This window comes from Fukomys damarensis, unplaced genomic scaffold (genome assembly GCF_012274545.1).
Source record: "Fukomys damarensis isolate Sample0158 unplaced genomic scaffold, DMR_v1.0_HiC HiC_scaffold_7, whole genome shotgun sequence".
Classification (NCBI taxonomy): domain Eukaryota; kingdom Metazoa; phylum Chordata; class Mammalia; order Rodentia; family Bathyergidae; genus Fukomys; species Fukomys damarensis.
The window spans coordinates 40,354,547-40,372,938 of NW_022900919.1; the positions used below are offsets into that span (position 1 = coordinate 40,354,547).

An 18,392-nucleotide genomic window follows, 5' to 3' on the forward strand; every position below is an offset into this window, starting at 1 on the left:
TAGGAGTTAAGTGAGGTGTTATCTGAAAGGAGAGAAACTGTTCAAAATGACCTCTGAAGGGTCTTTTGGATAGAACCATCTGATCCTGAAATATCTCATATTATACTAAGGTCTGGTACTTAGGTTACATAAAGGAAAAAGTAAATAATGAAAACTATATTTCAGGTTATCTCTTCATTAACACAAAATCACTAGGCAAACCTCAGATAGTCTTTCGACTGACTTGGTAAATGTCAGTAGAATGTTTACACAACAAGAGGACAGAGCCAATAATTCTGCCTTAAAACACCCCAGCCTCTCTCAGACATTGTCAAGTTGCTAATGCATAGCTGGCTGGCTCTCCGTTTAAGGAAATGCAATCCATAGTCCTGAAGGAACTCAACCTTTTTCCCAGAGAAGAAGACTATTCTGTTCCATCAAGATCATGGCTGTCTACCTGAGACCCATCATGTTCAGCAAATCATAAAGCTCTCTAAAACCTTCAAAGCTGACAAAGACCTGCCAAAAGCACAGTGGCTGTAGGCTGCAAACAACCAGGACACTTGCCGAGTGGAAGGACGTGGGAGTCGGTTCGTGAGTCGGTGATTCTAGGGCTGTGGCTAGAATCTGTGGGCTGCGATGAGTTACTGGGCCGGGTGGAAAGAGGACTAAAGTGCAGAGTGACCCTGTAACAGTGTGGATAGTTACTGTGCAGGAGTGAGATGTACTGAGTGGAAATTAGATTGTGGTGGTAGCAGAGGATGTGTACCCCTTGACTGGTTCTGGGAAGATCTCTGTTGGGTTTTGCATGAGTGGGGAACACAAAGTCTGTCCAAGTGTGGAGGATGAGGGTGAAAACACAGTGGCAAGTGCTGAGGGTGCCCTGTCTGTACCCCTTGGGCCTTCGGGTTTTGAGCACATCAGCCTCACTTCCAACTGGCAGATTCTGTCTCTTTGCCCGAGGGCTTTGTCTGGTTGGCAAGGTCTGCTCTGTCTACGCACACAGCAGGTCGATGGAAACTGGCAGTTAAATCCTCAGCTCCCACAGTCCTTGTGCAGGACCTGTCCACTGGTTCCCAGAGCTACCCAGTAAGACGAATCTTCTACCCACAGAAGTAATCTGTTTTCTTTTTTTTTAATGCTATTTTAATTCTTTTCCATTTATTTATTCCTTGTACTTTTTAAAATTTTGTTTTGGTACCAGAGATTGAACTCGGGTCCTTGTGCTTACGAGGCAGGCAGCGGAACTGCTGAGCTAAATCCCCAGCCAAGTAACCTGTTTTCTAGCACACCTTTTACTGCCTTCTTTCCCTCCTTTGTCTTAGTTCCTACTCCTCTATTCAGATAAACAACTCCCACTTGAATTTGTGTCTCAGTGTGTTTCTGAGAGGAACATAAACTAGACACACAGGCAGGAGATACATTCTCTGAAGGTCTTTCTGGGTCATTAGTTTCCATCTTCTCATCCGTTAAGGCCATCAGAAAGCAGAGAAGACAGGGCCTGCCAGTCACTCGTACCTCAGCCCAGAAAATGCAAGGGCACATTTTCTTGGAAACAAAGAAACTAGGCCTTTGGGAACAGCTGTCACAGTGTCCGCTCTGGCCTTGTATCACTAAGCCACACAACACTTTCACTGTGGAATTTTGAGAACCATTGGAAATACATCCCAAGAACAGGGGCAGAATCCTTACTGTGCCTCATCAAATCTGCTATGTTCCATTTCGTCTCTGCCCCAGTCCAATATGTAGCAGGGGTGGCGGTGGAAAATGCCTCCATAGAGAAGTGTTGTCCGCTGTCCAAATTCTAGTGAAAGCTCACGTGTGGAGTGGTGCGGTCATTTGTCATTGCAGGTGGCCAATCGACGTCTACACGCCCTTTCCTTAGTGGTGTGGTTGGTGATGGGAAGCAGGATCCACTTCCTACTATGGTCAGGAACCACACCGGATGGCCCTTTCCCTGGTCCTTGTCATATAATCGAGACTCAGCAAGTCAAATGCTCCCATCAGGACTTTCAATCTAGAGACTCAGGGCTTAGAATTCCATGCAGCAGTGACATCTGGCTCCTGTGATCAGCTGTAGTGCTGTCCAACAGCCTTAGTGCAGCAGGACAAGAGTTAGGGGCATTCTAACCAAACTGCCCCTGAAGCATGACTTCGGTTGTGTCCGAGCTGCCCAGTCTCCCTCAGATCCTGCCTGTTTCCAAAACCTGGTATCCAAATTTGCAGCCAGTTTTGTTAGCCACTTACTGTCCTTGTATCAAAATCAGGCAGAGTCCAATTCTGTCTTGCACAACTCAGACCCTTGCCTGGCACAGAAACTGATGTCCCACAGTACAACCGAGTGCCTTGGGCTCTGGGCTCTGTCCAGGGGAAACCTAGACAGTCATGGGGACCTTTGTTTCCTTTGTAGTGCCTGACTGCTTCATTGCTATGATCTTGTTCTGAAGTTCTACGATTCTACAGAAAGTGCTGGCCAGTAAAGTCTCAAAGATACCAGGGGTTTCTGCATTCTTAGTGGTGGGGGTGAGGGTATGGGAAAATGTGTCACTGCGTGAAAACCACAGATGGGTCTGTTCCAAATCAAATCACTTGTGTGTCTATGGTCACTGCAGGCCTGCACAGGTCTCCAAAGAAGTGAATGTGCCTGGAAAGCACTGCTTTGGTATGTGAAGGGGAAGAAAACTAATAGTTCATTTAATCATATTCACAGGTCACTGCTCTATAAATGGGCCTGTTGGGACAAAGAGCATCTGAGATGTTAAGACAGTGAGAGATACTACTGGCAGCTTTACATACATAGCAATCTAAACAGTTCTGTAGTCCTGGAAACAAGTTGGAGGAGTGGGAAATGTGATTGTTAACATGTAAGTTACAGAGGGTTTTTAAAGCCTTCCTGTAAGCAGAGGGAGTGTGGCAAGTGCAAAATAAATAAAATAAAACAAAGTGAAAAGTTGAAATAGGATGGGTGAGAAAATCTTTTACAGTTAAAGTTCAACCAATCTATCTGGAAGGTGGTTTGAGACAGCTTTTAGAGGAGAGGGAGTCCACCATAGTTCGAAAGGTATTTAAGAGGTATATCAATCCAATGCAATGGTAAATCTTTATTTGGACCCCGAGTAAAGCAAACCATTTGTAAGAAGACACTTGTGAGACAACTGGAAAAAGTGAGCATGGACTAAATACTTGATAATGTTAAGAAATTATTGATGATTTTCTTGGAAGTCCTAATGTTCTGGTTGTTTAAAAAAAAAAAGTCCATATCCATTAGAGATACCGGTTGGACTTATAGGTACAAAAAATAATGCCTGGGGTTTGCTTTAAAACACTCTAGTGCACGGCTACTCAAAGTGTGGTCTATGGATTGGTGCCAGTTTGCAAATTGTATGCTCTTGGTCTGTAGTAAGTATGGAAATTGACACTAAGTATTTAGAAATGGCTATGGTACTTTGACATTGCCAGGGCATCAAAGCAGTGATTAGTGCACTTTTCTCTTGCCCGGTAGAGCCTGCTTTGGGTACTTTCAAATTGACAGCGTGGTGCAGCAGGTGTGGCACGGGCGTGAACTGTGCTGGCCTTGGGCTACAACAAATGGGAAATCAGCCAAGATACCTCCCCAAGCACTGATAGCTTTAGAGGCATTGATTTAATATACACGCAGAGGGAGGGAGATTGAGGGAAAAGAACAGCAGGAAGCTGATGGCTGATTAGCACTTGGGGCTCACAATACCATACCCTCTACTTCCCTGACTATTTGGCATATTAGAATATTCTCAAATCTCAGCCTGGCAACAAAGACATCTTAAATGTATGCATTTAAATGAATGTTTATATCTAAACATATAGCATATGTGTGTTTCAAATAAAAGTAACACAGAAATGATACACAGAGCCCTTAGATCACATAGGGATTATGTGCAACGATTCAAATATAACTTCCTTACTTTACAAAAGAAATTTTAGGTAAACAAAGAGAAGTTTGTTGGATCCTAAATGTGGTAAGCTTTTATCATATAATAAACTCAGATTATACAATGAGCTCCTTGAGGCTATGGATCCTGTGAAGCTTTTATCGTGTAATAAACTCTGATTATACAATGAGCTCCTTGAGGCTATGGGTCCTGGGAGACATCACTTCTGTTTCCACAGTACCCAACCCTGATACTGCAGAGTGAATGGGGCTTAATAAACACTGGCTGATGGGCTTTGCTCAGGAAATGAATTGTTATGAACGGTGGTTTAATTCTCCCTGCAATCACTCTGTGCTGCTCAATCAATTTGAGAATCGGTTTCCCGAATCCACCCTCTTGGAGATTTGTCACAGGATGTTTCAGCTGGAAGGGCATCTGGAACTGTGCTAATGTCCTCATCTTCCAGATGCAGAAATGAGGTACACAGGATTAGTACGAGCCTTGCTCAATGACCTGCTTGTTAATGGCACTGTGGCTGCCTCTCACACCTGTAATTGGACTCTTCCTTTCTGCCATGATGTCTCCCAGAGGGTGCAAACCTACCTCCCATTCTAGCCGCTTGTTCTTGGTTTTAAAATTATATGGTTTCCATCGCGGGAAGGAAAGAGGTTGTCTAGCTGAGTCTACCAGCAGGCACAGGAGATGTGACTGCATAACAAATTCATGCCATCAACCGGCATCCCCACCCAGCACTGACCCATGCCCAGCGTTGGTAGAATAAGCAATCTGGCCTTCAAAAACTTCATCTGTTCGGAGAATGAAAATGTCCCTATGCTAGAGGGTAAAGGATGGCCCTGCTATGTAGGATTAAAAGTGTAAATGATTCTGGGCATGGTGGCGCACACCTGTAATCCCAGCACTCGGGAGGCTGAGGCAGGAGGATTGCTGTGAGTTCGAGACCAGCCTGGGCTACATAGTGAGTTCCAGGTCAGTCTCAACTACAGAGTGAGACCCTGTCTCAAAAACAAACAAACAAAAAAAGTGTAAATGAATGCTTGGGTAAAGCCAAGAAATGCTTTGGAGACAACTCCAAGGCAAGTGGTAGGGGCTTGGGAGGGGATGGGGTCAGATCCCCTCAGTGGTTCAGGAAGATCAGTACGGGAGCAAATGTGTGGGCGAGGCTGGGATAGGGAGAGATGGAGGCAGACAGAACCCCCAGCGGGGATTAGGGAGATGAAACCTGAAGCAGGTAGTGGCAGTTGGCTGAGAAAGAAAAGACAAATCCAAGAGCTCTCAACAGCATTCAAATCTGAACTGGTTTGCACTTCCTGAATTAAGGACTATTGGTAATTCCTGTTTTACCGGTGAGGAAACTGAGACACATGATAAATAGGATTTACATGCCCAAGGACACACACACACTGGATGAATGACAGAGTCAAATTCACATCCAAGCCCTCTGGCTCCTGCACTTCAGCTGTAAACCATGTGGTTAGAGTCATAATGAAAGCACTTTGTCCAGCCCAAGTGATGTAGGAAATGCTAATTTTTGCTTATGGTGACAAGGACATGAGTATCTAGAATGTCCCGTGGGAAATTAGAGCTATCAGACAGGAACTTGGCAAAGACTTGGAAATTGGCAGATAGATGATAATCAAAATTTTGAAAAAGGCACATCCAAGAGAACGGCACCTGTGAGGCCAAGTACTGTGAAATCGCTGGTGCTTGGCTATTTGGATCAAGAGAAAATGGTTTCATGTAGATCGACCAGGGAAAGATGAGAGGTCAGGTCAGGAGAGGAAAGAAAGAACGACGTGGCTAAGAGAAAAAGATGGGGTGGGGGTAGTCTGCCTATGCCAGCACATTATTTACTTTAAATCATATTTGTGTTTATTTTGCATAGACAAGATGTCCATATGGCGGATATTTCAGAAAGCATTGATTTTATCCGTTAGCATCAGCCGGTACAGACAATGGAATCCTCCCCAGCTAGTTTAAGCATGAAACGATTTGCTAGAAATGCACCAAAATGTTGAAAGGGCTGGAGGGATAGACCCTAGGCTGGGATTCCAGCAACAATTCAAGTCACACCACAGAACGAGTGTGACCAGGGAGATCTGGCCGCCCCACTCCTGGGCCGGCTCCGGCCTGCATATCTCTCTCATCCTCACCAACTCTCTTATCCTCACCAAGCCGAGTCACCTACTTTTGCCACAGCCAAGAAGCTACCGCCGCCCCTGCTAGCCTCAGAAATATACTGCTCCCTCTTCCTCCAGGTCCAAACAAATGCATGGCCCCTGCCCCACGTGTTTCTTCACAGGTCACTTCAAGTCCCACATTTGTGTCTAGCTAGTGGAAGCCAAGTTATGTGTCTCTAGCACACTAGCAAAGGAAGCTGGGAAATGTCTATTCCCAAGGCTGGAAAATTTCTCTGGAGAGGTATTAAAATGTATTCGGGCAGATGAAAATGGTGTCCACAAAGACAGGGCTGGGACGTAGCTCAGCGGCACAGTGCCTGTCTAGCAAGTGTGAGGTCCTGAGTCCACAAAAAGTGGGCTAGTTTGTCCTGTATTTGGGTGTGCTACCAAAAGGAAAGACAGAAAGAAAGAAAGGGGGGAGGGAGGGAGGTGGCGGAGAGAGAGAGAGAGAGAGAGAGAGAGAGAGAAAGGAGACAATAAAAAAAATTTCCCATCCTTTGTGAAAGACAACTTCAAAAGTGTCACCCAATGAGTCTCAACATCCTTCTGTTCAGGCCTGTGTGCGGTCCTTACCCACACTAACTCTGAGCAAGGCCGTGTGATTTGATTTGGCCAGTGCCACACCAGCAGTGGCTTGAAGAATGCTTTGTGCAAGGGGACAGGGGGACCCTCTTGGAACTACCTCCATCCCATGCCCAGTGGACACCCTGTCCCAACTGCTGGGCCTGCAAGGTCGTCTTAGAGAATGAGCACCAGCTGATCTGCCAGGCAACTCATGAGTCACCTCAACTAAGTGCCCAGCTGGCTCCGGCACAAGTTGTTGACCTTCAAATGTTTTTAAAGTAAACTTTTAATTTTGTGGTAAGTAGATTTATGTGTAGGCCTAAGAAATAATAGAGATCCTATATATACTTTGTCTAGTTTCCCTCAAGGATATTGTTATGCAAAATCATAGTATCACATAGCCAGGATACTGCCTTTGATGTAAACGGATCTTGTTCAGATTCTTCTGCTAGACTTGTAGTCATGTATATGTTCAGTTCTATTAAATTTTGTTGCATGTGGGTTCATATATCCACTGCCACACAGAACAGTGATGTGTGCAATTTGTAAGGTTTATTCAATTTTACTCATTGTTTTTTGAAGAATCAGCTTTTGGTTTCATTGATTTGTGATGTTTGTTGTCAGTTTTATTGATCTCTGCCCTTATTATTTCCTACTTTCTGCTTGGTTTGGATTTATTTTGCTGTTCTTTTTCTAATTTCTTGAGGTAGGAACTTAAATTATGGATGTGCTTTCCTCATGTGTAGGGTAAGCATTTGCTGCTATAAATTTCCTGTTCAGCACTGTATTAGCTGTGCCTCACTGTTGTATTTTTTTCATTTTCATGCATTTCGACACCCCCCTCCACCCCAGACTTAGTCCTGGATCTGTGGGTTTAGAAGTTTGTTGTTTAACTTGTTTAGAAAAAAGCTGTTCAGTTTTCCAGAGTTTGAAGATACTTCTATAGCCTTCTCTTACTGATTTCCAGCTTCATTCTAGTATAGAGGCTTTTATTTTTCCTTTTTGGTTTTGGGGATTGAACTCTGGACCTTGTGCTTACGAGGCAGGCGGTGGAACCACTGAGCTAAATCCCTGGTCCTTAGTATAGAAGCTTTTAAACAAGGCTTCCTGGGTTCTGAAACTGTGGTGGACAAAGGCTTTATTTTCCAGAGAGATGGCGCTGGTCGCTGTGGTGGCTGGAAGGGACTTCACCTGAGTAGCAGGGCCAGCACAGGCTGAATCCGAAAAGGATAAGTACTGGGCCGGGGATTTGGCTCAGTGGTGCCGCCGTCTGCCTCACAAGCACAAGGGCTTGAGTTCGATCCCCAGTACCAAAAAAAAAGGAAAGAAAGAAACGGATAAGAACAAAGCGTGAACAAGTGGGGCCACTCACACTCTTACTGCACCCTGTTGACTCACCAAGCATGTTCAGGCACACTTTGCACGCTTCTAACGAGCAGTTCCCGAGACACAGCAATCACCTAACACCTGTGACTTGCAGAGAAAGAAAGAGACCCAGAGACATTGAGCGAATAAGCTGAAGATGCCCGTGACAGAGCACTTTATTGACTCTTAACTATTTCCTGGGTCCAGGAGATGCCGGGTCAGGTGCTGGACTGAGGGCTCGTGTGTGTGTACAGATGTGTGTTGTATGTGTGTGTGCATGTGTTTAAAGATAGAGAAGGCCTATAAATATATGACAGAAAAGGGAGAAAAGAAAGGAGGTGGCTGAAGATACAAGAGAGTGGGAAGAGAAAACCAGGACAGGTGAGTTAGGGATTACCGCATCCTTGCTGCCAGAGGTTCCAACCAGAGCGTCTGACAAGTGCAGTTTGGATGCAAATGTTTCTCACCCCTTCTAGAGAGAGGTCCCCTGGAAACATTTACAAAGGCAACCAGAAAACTTTCGCTATTTGGATAAACACAAATCCCATTCTCATGAAATAACCCAGGGTGCTCAAGGTGTTTGACAGTCAGCTCCGTAGGCTCAAGGAGCAGAAGAGAAAATAAGAGAGGGCAGGGATGCTGAGACTGTTTTCCACACACGCACCGCCCAGATAGCCGACGGAAAGGTTTCACTTGGGGGAATTCGCAAAACTCTTGGTTCAGTTGCTGATAAAACCACTATCTCCAGTGCACAGCTCTCAGGGATTTAAGAACAAATGCAATGAAAGAATGCGACCAGTGGGTTTAAAACCAGCACCCAGGCCTGCCCTAGTCCATAGCAAATTCATAGAGAAAATCCCTGACATCAAAGGGGCTGTCATTTGCATCACTTTACTGTTCTTTCTCTGAAAGTGAACTTGCCTATGAGGACTGAGTGTGCAACTTGGAGGGAGGATGCTTTTCCCCAGGAAGAGAAAGCACAGGTGCAGAGGACCAAGCGCTGGGAAGTGATCCAACAGAAGGGGACTGGGGAAGGGGAAGGGAGCAAATATGTATGTTGTGTCCCAAAGCAGCAAAAAGTGGGCTAGTTTGTCCCGTATTTGGATGTACACGACCAACAACATGACATGAAACTGATCGAGGCTGCTTCACTTTGCTTCCATAGAAGCCCTTTAAAGTGAATGATACTAGCCGGGCGTGGTGGCGCAAGGCCTGTAATCCCAGCACTCGGGAGGCTGAGGCAGGAGGATCGCTGAGAGTAGGAGACCAGCCTGGGCTACATAGTGAGTTCCAGGTCAGCCTCAACTACATAATAAGACCCTGTCTCAAAAAACAAAAAACAAACAAACAATAAAGTGAATGATACTAAGACATTTTACCTCCAAATCCTTCAGGAGATGCCTCTATACACAAAGACATCTTCCCATGTTTTGTTTGACGACTGTAAATGGACGAGCATTGGTGTCTGCTGCACGAGGTTTACCAGGCAGGGAGAACAAAACAGAGCTCGTGTTCCTCTGGTGGGGATGGGGATGTAATGCTGCATTATTACACTTCTTTGGGGTAATCAAGTAACGAAGTTAAGGCTCCTGGTGCCATGGGACTATATAAAAGAGAGACCCTCCCAGTGGTGGTGGGAGGTGAAGGAAAGGGTAAAGAGTAAAGACTCCTTTCAGGAGGGACCTTCCTGGCAGAAGGACATGCACATGGGATGCCCCTGAGGAGAAGGGCAGCGTGCTGGATCAGGAAGTATGGGCTCCGGGGTCACCTCTGCTACCCACTGGTTCCTTGTCCTCAGCTTTCCGGTCTGTAAAATGGGTCTGTAACAGTGGTGTTGAAATGGTTCATACTTAGTAAGCACTCAACCACCTTACCTTAAAACATGTTGTTAAGGATGTGGCCAGGGCAAGGTGAAACGCGGCAGGAGTAGGTGACAAAGTCAGGTCTGTATTTTTAATTTTCTCCTATATTTTCATTGCAGTGGTGACCCACACTTTCACCTAAGAGTGCCTATGTCCCCACATCTTTGTCAACACCACATAGGATGAAACGTTTCAATTTTTTGCCAACTATATACATTTAAAAACAGTGGTACCTTTTAAAAACTCCATTTCTTTCTTTCTGTTTTTGTACTAGGGATTGACTCAGGACTTTCATTTGCGAGGCAGGTGGCAGAACCACTGAACCAAATCCCTGGCCAAAACTCCACTTCTTTATGACAGGCTGAGTGGCTGTTTGTATTTGTGGACAACCTGCATTTCTTCTGTGAAATTCTTGTTACTACTCTGTTCATTTTTTTTTAAGTTTGTCATGTTGGTATTTATTTATTTTTTTTAATTTTTTTTTTTTTTTGGCAGTACTGGAGATGGAACTCAGGACCCCGAGCTTGTGAGGCAGGTGGTAACACCACTGAGCTAAATCCCCAGGCCCATCTTGGTATTTATTTACAGATACTCTTCACATATTATGACATTAACTCTGGTTTGTTAATATCTGTACTCATTTTTTTCTCTCATTCTGGCTCTGTTTCGATGCTGCTTTTCCTTCAATGTTGATTCTTACTTTAAAAACTTAAAATGCAGAAGAGGTAAGAAAAGTGACCCTCCATATACTCACCACCTGCATTTGGAAGGGCAGTGACATTTGTCATATCTGCTTTAACCTAGTTCTACTGACGTGTTTTAATGGACATTAGACATTAAGACAATTCTATCCTAAATACTTTAATATTCATCCTGTTCCAGGTATATTGGGGTGCGGTGCTTGTTGGCAAGCTCGAGGTCCTGAGTTTCATTCCTGGTACCAACCAATAAACAAACAATAAACAAAAAATATATATTTTTCCACAAAACCACAATGCCATTATCATAGATTTCTATCTTTGACTGTAAAGTTGTTAATTCTTTTGTCGTCCAAACTCCCACTTCGGTACCTCTGTTTTAGGAAGGTCTACCTCATGCAAAGATTACAAAAAAGCTTACCTACAAGTGTCATCTGTGACTTTTATAGTGTTATTTTTCATACTTAGATCCTCAGTCCATCTGGAATTTGTTTTTGTGCAGAACTTACTGTTACACATTTAGGTAGCCATTTTTCAGTAGCACTTTGAAATGCTATCCTTAACAAATGCTAATTTGGTATAACTATGGCAACCCATCGTATTTTCTCACCTAAAATCTCCTAACCATTTCCCACTGTCCTTAGAATAAAATTCAAATTCCTTCCCCTGACCTAGAGACGGCTTCTGAAATTCACACCGCCCTGTCCTCGGCGGCGGGGCGTCAAACCCGGCCCCGCTAAGCTGGGCACTAACTCCCATAGCTCCCCCAACTTCACGCCCAGCCGCTGTGCTGCCCCAGGCCGCTCTGTGCCTACGTCCACCCCGCAAAGGACTCTTCGTCTGTGTTGGGAGAGGGAGAGCTTCCGGACCGGTTCGCAGTGTGGCCCCAGCTGTAGCAGTCCCTCCAAGTGGTGGAACGGATGAGTTGTTGGCTCAGGGAAGACGCGCTCTTTACAGTTTTGACAGAGGCTGCCGAGTTGCCCCGAGAAAGGCCAAGCCAGTTCACCTCCCCACTGCGGATCTTCTTCCTGCGCCTGTGCCTCGCCAAAATGTAAGTCAAGAAACCAGGCAAAAACAACGGTGATATTATCGTTCTAAATCGCAGTTCTTTACATTTAAGTTTACTTGGGCATGACTTCATACGAGCCGTATCTATGTCTACCTTCTATCTACCTATCTGTTCAGTTCCCAGCTTATAATGGTTTGACTTAAAATTTTAAAGATTTATGATGGTTTTTAAAAAAAGTGACATGCATTCTGTACAAGCAGAACTTCAAATTTAGAGGTTTTTATCTTCTCCCAGGCCGGAGGTATCTGACGCTGTCTTGAAGTGCTGGCCAGCTGCAGGGCCACAGCGCCAACTACACGCGTTCCCAAGGGGGACAATCACTGCTCCACGGTGCACTGCACGCTGGGCTGCGGCGCTTGGTGAGCTGAGTGTGGGAAATACGTTTTTGACTTACAAGATTTCCGACTTACAGTGGATTTCTCAGGACATGAACCTACTGTAAACTGAGGGGCATCTACGTGAGGTTTTCCCCCCAACTACCTGTTCATGTCCTGTGCCAATTTTTCTTTGGTTGTTTTCCTAATGATTTATTTGAATTCTGTTTGTTGAAGAAAAAGAGTCTCTGTTACACATACTCTAAGCACTTATCATAGTTTTGATCTTGTTTTTTTTGTTTGTTTGTTTGATACCAGGGATCAAACTTGGGACGATGAGCTTGCGATGCAGGTGGTGGAACTACTGAGCTAAATCCCCGGCTTGATCTTGTTATGAACTTTAAAAAAATAATATGGGCATGACTTCATACGAGCCGTATCTATGTCTACCTTCTATCTACCTATCTGTTCAGTTCCCAGCTTATAATGGTTTGACTTAAAATTTTAAAGATTTATGATGGTTTTTAAAAAAAGTGACATGCATTCTGTACAAGCAGAACTTCAAATTTAGAGGTTTTTATCTTCTCCCAGGCCGGAGGTATCTGACGCTGTCTTGAAGTGCTGGCCAGCTGCAGGGCCACAGCGCCAACTACACGCGTTCCCAAGGGGGACAATCACTGCTCCACGGTGCACTGCACGCTGGGCTGCGGCGCTTGGTGAGCTGAGTGTGGGAAATACGTTTTTGACTTACAAGATTTCCGACTTACAGTGGATTTCTCAGGACATGAACCTACTGTAAACTGAGGGGCATCTACAGAAATTTTATGTTTGTTGTTGTTGTTGTGTGTGCTGGGAATCAAACTCAGGACCTTGTGCTTGCCAGGCAGGTGCAGCACCACTGAGCTAAATCCCCGGCCCAGAGGTTTTGTTCTGTGTAGTCAATTTCATCAAATTCTCAGTTTTTTAAACCATTCTAAGAGATATTCCAAGATATCTCCCTCCATCTCGCATGTGTATATAAATCATATATATTTCTATACATACTATATCTTATAACTCAGGTTTTAGCCTAGCATTTTTATGATTTTTTACTTTGAAATTTTTCATCCATCTAGAACTACTCTGATATGAGACATGAGACAGAATCCAGCCTTTTACTCTCCTCCTGGAGTGGGGAGCCAGTTGCACTAAGATTGTGGCTCACAACTCTCCCTTTTCCCCATGGACTTGAAATACCGCTTTCATCATCCACAGGACTCCAGTTCCACCGGCGCTGAGATGCAACCCTTCACAGACTTTCTCTTTGATGTGTCTATTTCTGTTTTGTTGCTCTTTATGTGGTTACAGAGTTAAAATATTTTCAGGTTTGATAGGGCTACTCTCTTCTTAATTTTTGGGTATCCATACACGTCTTGCTTTTTTAAAAGAATCTGCATTGTGACTACAGGATAAGGAGAGGTGGAGACAGGCACAGGCCTGTCTGGTGGACAGTTTTCCCAGTAGCTCAGGGGAGGGAGCGCAGACATTACGTATCCCACGGCATTCCCAACTGTAGCCACTTTCCATATGCCACTTTTTTCATTTTTGACATATCTGTGTTACCTGCTTTATTATTCTTAAATTAACGTGCTTTTCAATGTTTAAATACTTATATTGAGCTCAATGTACCTAGCACCTGTGAAAGCATGGACTTGACATAGTACTTATATACTGAACTGATCAACAATTAAAATAAACCTTGTTTGTCCGTGTGGCATCTAACGTGACTGTGTGCTTCCAGCAGGCATAGAAACACTGGCAAGAGCACTGCCACTTAGATGGGGCTGAGGCAGCTGGCTGGTCGTCCCTGTCGCACAAGCAAAAGCTGGGCTGTATGGGTGTGTGAAAATCATGCTGGTGTTCACTTACATGATATGTGCTTTTCTGGGTAACTATAATCCAATAAAATGGTTTAAAAGCTTTAAAAGTCTTACAAATTTGGCTGTACAGTTTTGTGCTAACTGCTGGTAATAAGATGTGTTACCTGTGCCCTGGAACAGGTTAGACAAAGAGGCAGAGTAGGGGGGTGGCTCTTGGAAGACATGTGCTTAGCATGTGCAAAGACCCGGGCTGGTTCTGACACCCAACACCACAGGCCACCCTAAGCAAGAGACCAGTGGAATGGGTAACACTGCTCTAACTTAACCTGCCAGTAGTAGTTCTCTTTGGAGTTCTGAGGCTTCTGCAAGCAAATTCATCTTCACCAAGGGCCCCGTAGGTCTGAAAAGGGCCATAAATGATGTCAGGCTAGCCACAATGTCCATGGGATGAAAAGATGTCAGCGAAGTTATCTGTAGGGCCAAATTAGACAATAACGTCAAAGGCCAGAGCCTCAGAATCCTTAGCTTTTAATCTTTATTAAAGGTTTCCAGAGATCAATGGAAAATGTTACCCTCACTTCACAGAGATCAAATTAAGGAGCAGGGCTGCAGAGAATCAAATATCTTATACTGGGCTGTCACAAACACTTACCCAGAGACGAGTAACACACACCACACCCCTCTACCCTAAGGTGATTCTGGCTTTTAGGTTTCTACATTTTCAGCTTTCAGAGTCTTCCTCTTGCAGAATACCCTGGGCACTCGTGTTAATGAAGGTTAGAAGTTTTCCAATGTGAAACAGAAGCTGCTGCTTTCCAACATGGACATCTAAATAGATGCATGTGTTTACTCTAAAAACAGTATAGGATAACTCAACTTTCCTTCTATTAGGAGCCATGGAGACTAATTGCAAATATTTCAGTGTCCGAATAATACTAAAGACAGTAACATTCTTCCAGGGCATCTATTAACATACTTCACACTAAGAAACAATAAAACCAGCAACCTTAAAAAGTAACTTTCAGGGTCTCAGTTATAAGTCCCACTGGATTACATGGGGGGCCAATGAATAGCAGGGGGCAGGCAATCCTTGTCAGAGGAGAACTTGGAGTCTTGCTTTCTCCAGGGCCTGTTGAAGGCCTACTCATCTCCAATTTCCTGCCTCGTAGGTCTCCTTCTATTTCTGTCTCTGCCCTTCGGTTCCCAACAGTTTCTTCCCTCTCCTCTTCCCTGAACTGAAAGCTTGTATCCGTTGTTGCTAACTTTAAAAGGCTTCTCTCCATCCAAGAGTCCTCACGATACCTTCCTGAGAGGGTGCCCTCACTTTTAACGCACACTTTCAGCCTGCCCCATGTGCATACCTCGATTTCTGGAAAGCTTCGGGAGGCTTATGTCAGTTAAACTTCACCTCCAGTTTCTCAAAATCTAATTACAGAGTCGCCAGCTTTTGCTGTTTCCCCAAACAAGCGATGTAACCCTTTGTGTCTGCGGAGTCCTTCTGAACTGTCAAGGCGGGGATTAACATAAGGCTTCCGATTACAAAGAGCTCAGTGCCAGGTGATGTAATTCTACCAAGAGTCTCAGACCAGGGTTTAAGACGTGGCCCCGCAGAGCAGAGCAGAGCACCTGCCAGTGGCAGCCCGCAGACTACTCAGAGTGCAGGTCTGGAGGACAGGCAGGGCAGCCATGGGGTCCCGTCCCAAGCTCTGGGTGCAGGGCAAGGATGGGGCAGGGGTGAGGGTTCACTGCTCAGAGGATGACAGGGAGTGGGCAGCACACAGGCAGAAGACAAAAATAACAAGAGGAAGAGGATCCAGCTGGGCAAAGGACTCCTTACTCACTTCCAGTGCAAACTGACAAGGCCACACAGGGTAGCTTCCCAGCTCACCAGGCCCACACGCAGCTGAGCGGGTGACACGCATTTATTTCCCTCTCTCTCCTCACATTGCAATCTGGTGGAGATGAAGAAGCCTTTGTGTTTTTCATTTGTGAATTGTAGCTGTTAGATGGTCCAAATGTTCTTTCCAAATCCCGTTAATGTAAAACAAGGAATCTGGCTTTGGAGAGGGGGCAAGGGTATGATTAAAGGGTAAGGTACTTTTGGATCCATATTTAAATCTTTATATCATTTTAGCATCTATGTTCTCAATCACATGATCTCTACTTTACAACTTGGTAAAATTCTTATCCTTCATTCAGTAAAGAGGTTTGTATTCAAAAACCTCACTTCAAGCCAGGAATGTAGCTCAGCGGATCTGCCACTTGCCTCACAAGCACAAGGTCCCGAGTTCGATCTCCGGTACCAAATAAATAAATAAATAAATAAAAACCTCACTTCACTGAATCCTGTTTCCTTAAGCTGGGTTAGCTCTGAGTTTAGGACTGAGGTAGAAGAGGTTTATTAAGGAGAGGCTCCTACCAGCAAGGGAGTGGGCGGAGGAGGTGGGGAGAGGAGGGGAGACCGGCAAAGGTGTCACATACTGTGCGAGTTGTACTGTGTGAGTCGGGGTGGCTGGGAGGTGGGGTGGCCTCAGGGCTCTCCCCATGGGCTGACTGGCTCCAGGGCCAGGTTGCAGGTGCCAAACTTTAACTGCAAAGCAATTAGCTGGGGCTGGGCACACAAGGCCAGCAGGAACTTCAGGGCACAACCAAGAGTGTCTCACCTCCAGTGCTACCTGCCTCCGTCACCAGCCCTAGTTAGGGGTCTTCCATCACATTCTGCTGCAAGAGGAAGTGGATGACATCTTTTGAAAGTCCTGGGGTCTGCTTTTCATCATCCAGAGCCAGGCTTCCTTCACAGAGTGGGTAGAAGCGGGTGTCCCTGCAATGTTTTCGTAAGACTGAGCAGCCCTCCCGGCTGAAGATGACCCGGGCCATCTGGAAGCTGCGAAGGGCGTACTTCTGGCTCCCCTGGCCCTGAAGCTCAGCGATTTTCTGAGACAGGCAATGGCAGACAGATGCTAAGAGCGGGTCCTCAGAGGCTGGCTGGGGACGGCCAAAAACGTCGTAGAATCTATCCAGGGATTCTCGAAGCCCAGCGTCCTCATCCTTGGCCTCCAACTGGCCTTTGGCAGAAGGGTCAAGCCAGAAGTTCTCGCAACTCTGAGAGTCTTTCAGTTCAGTATTTAGGTTGCTGCTGTCTGTAAGACAAAACACATTCCAAGTCTCGAACACACAATCGAAAACACCAGAACCCAAGCCAAGAACAGGTGATGTCTCTTTTCAGCTTAGCACAAGTAACTCCAGGGAACTGGCAGCAGCAGATTCAGCTGGCTTTAGAATCTATGACCCCTTCCCAGGATTATGACACCTGTTTGTTCCAACAAGAACATCTTACTCCCATTTATCAGGGGGTTACTAATCTAGGGTCCCTGGATGGAAATTCAGGGTGGTCGTGAACTTGGATGGGAAAAAAATCTTATCTTCCAATCTGAAATTAAGCTTTTCCCTCTATGAGGAATGTAGACAATAAACCACAGCATTAGCAGTAGCCCCTGTGACTTTGCTACCAAGAGATCACAGCTATTTTCGTATCATATGTAGTGTACTGAAGATGCTTTGGAGTTTTTTGTTTATTTGCATCATGGCCGGAAATGTAAACGATGTCCCCACAAAATTCATGCGTTAAAGGCTTAACTCTTCCTATGATTGGGGTTTTTAGGAGGTAAAGTTATATGAAATAATAAGCATGGTTTTAATCCAATAGTTTTGGTGCCCTTATAAGGAAAGCAAGAGGCAGAGATGAGAGGGAGGGATAGATATGAATCTTCTCTGTCTCCATGTGCAAGCACTAAGGAAAAGCCACAGTGTAAGGACAGCTGCCTGCACCTCACCAGAAACCAGCCAAGTGGTACTCTGACCCTGAACCTCTAGGCTCCAGTACTGTTATTGAAGCCACCTAGTTATGAGATTTGATTATGTCAGCCTGAGCAGACTAAGACACACTACTTTGAAATTATCATAGACCTCATGTTAGATCTTATTATTTATGCATTAATGAAAAAACATATTAACTATAATTTAAAAAATTTTTTCAATAACTGTTTTCAGTATTTTTTTCTTGGTAATCTTATACACAGTTATTTTATGCACTTAAAAACATTATTTTAGCTGGGTGTGGTGGCTCACATCCGTAATCCTAGTACTTGAGGCAGATGAGGCCCAGAGTTCGAGGCCAGCCCGGACTACACAGTGGGTTCAAGGGCAGCCTGAACTACACACAGTGAGATTCTGTCTCCAAAACAAAACAAAAAAATAAATAAAATAAAACCAACTTAACCAAATATATATATTATTTTTTTAAGAAAGATCACTCTACAAGGAGTCCAGGGAAGACCGCTAATTGAACAGTTCTGAACATTTACAGGTATTTCTGTTTTGGATTCCCTATAACAATCTTATAGGCTGTTTATAGCTAAATTAAAACCACCATCTTTGTAATTTATGAAGAGGGGGTAAAAAATAAACTATGTGATTTAACCATAGACAGTAAGAAACCTGAACCAAAGCCAAATCTTCACTCATTTACTTTTCTGTACCTCTCCGATCACTTTTTTTTTTTTTTTTTTTTTTTTTT

General features: G+C 44.6%; 1 protein-coding gene across 7 annotated transcripts in view; it reads right to left on the reverse strand.

Annotated features, from left to right (window-relative positions):
• Positions 1-18,392, reverse strand: part of Shld1 (shieldin complex subunit 1) — a 123,324-nt gene that overhangs the window by 16,979 nt on the left and 87,953 nt on the right. For 4 of the 7 annotated variants that reach the window (XM_033761194.1, XM_010607516.3, XM_019205050.2 and 1 more), the window contains one exon: positions 14,321-16,956. In XM_033761194.1, coding sequence (XP_033617085.1) covers positions 16,514-16,956 — 443 coding nt within the window. In that variant the 3' untranslated portion in view covers positions 14,321-16,513. Of the gene's footprint in view, positions 1-12,388; positions 14,288-14,320; positions 16,957-18,392 lie in introns of those variants that run through there. The other 3 variants (XM_010607519.3, XM_010607517.3, XM_010607520.3) reach the window with 2 other exon arrangements.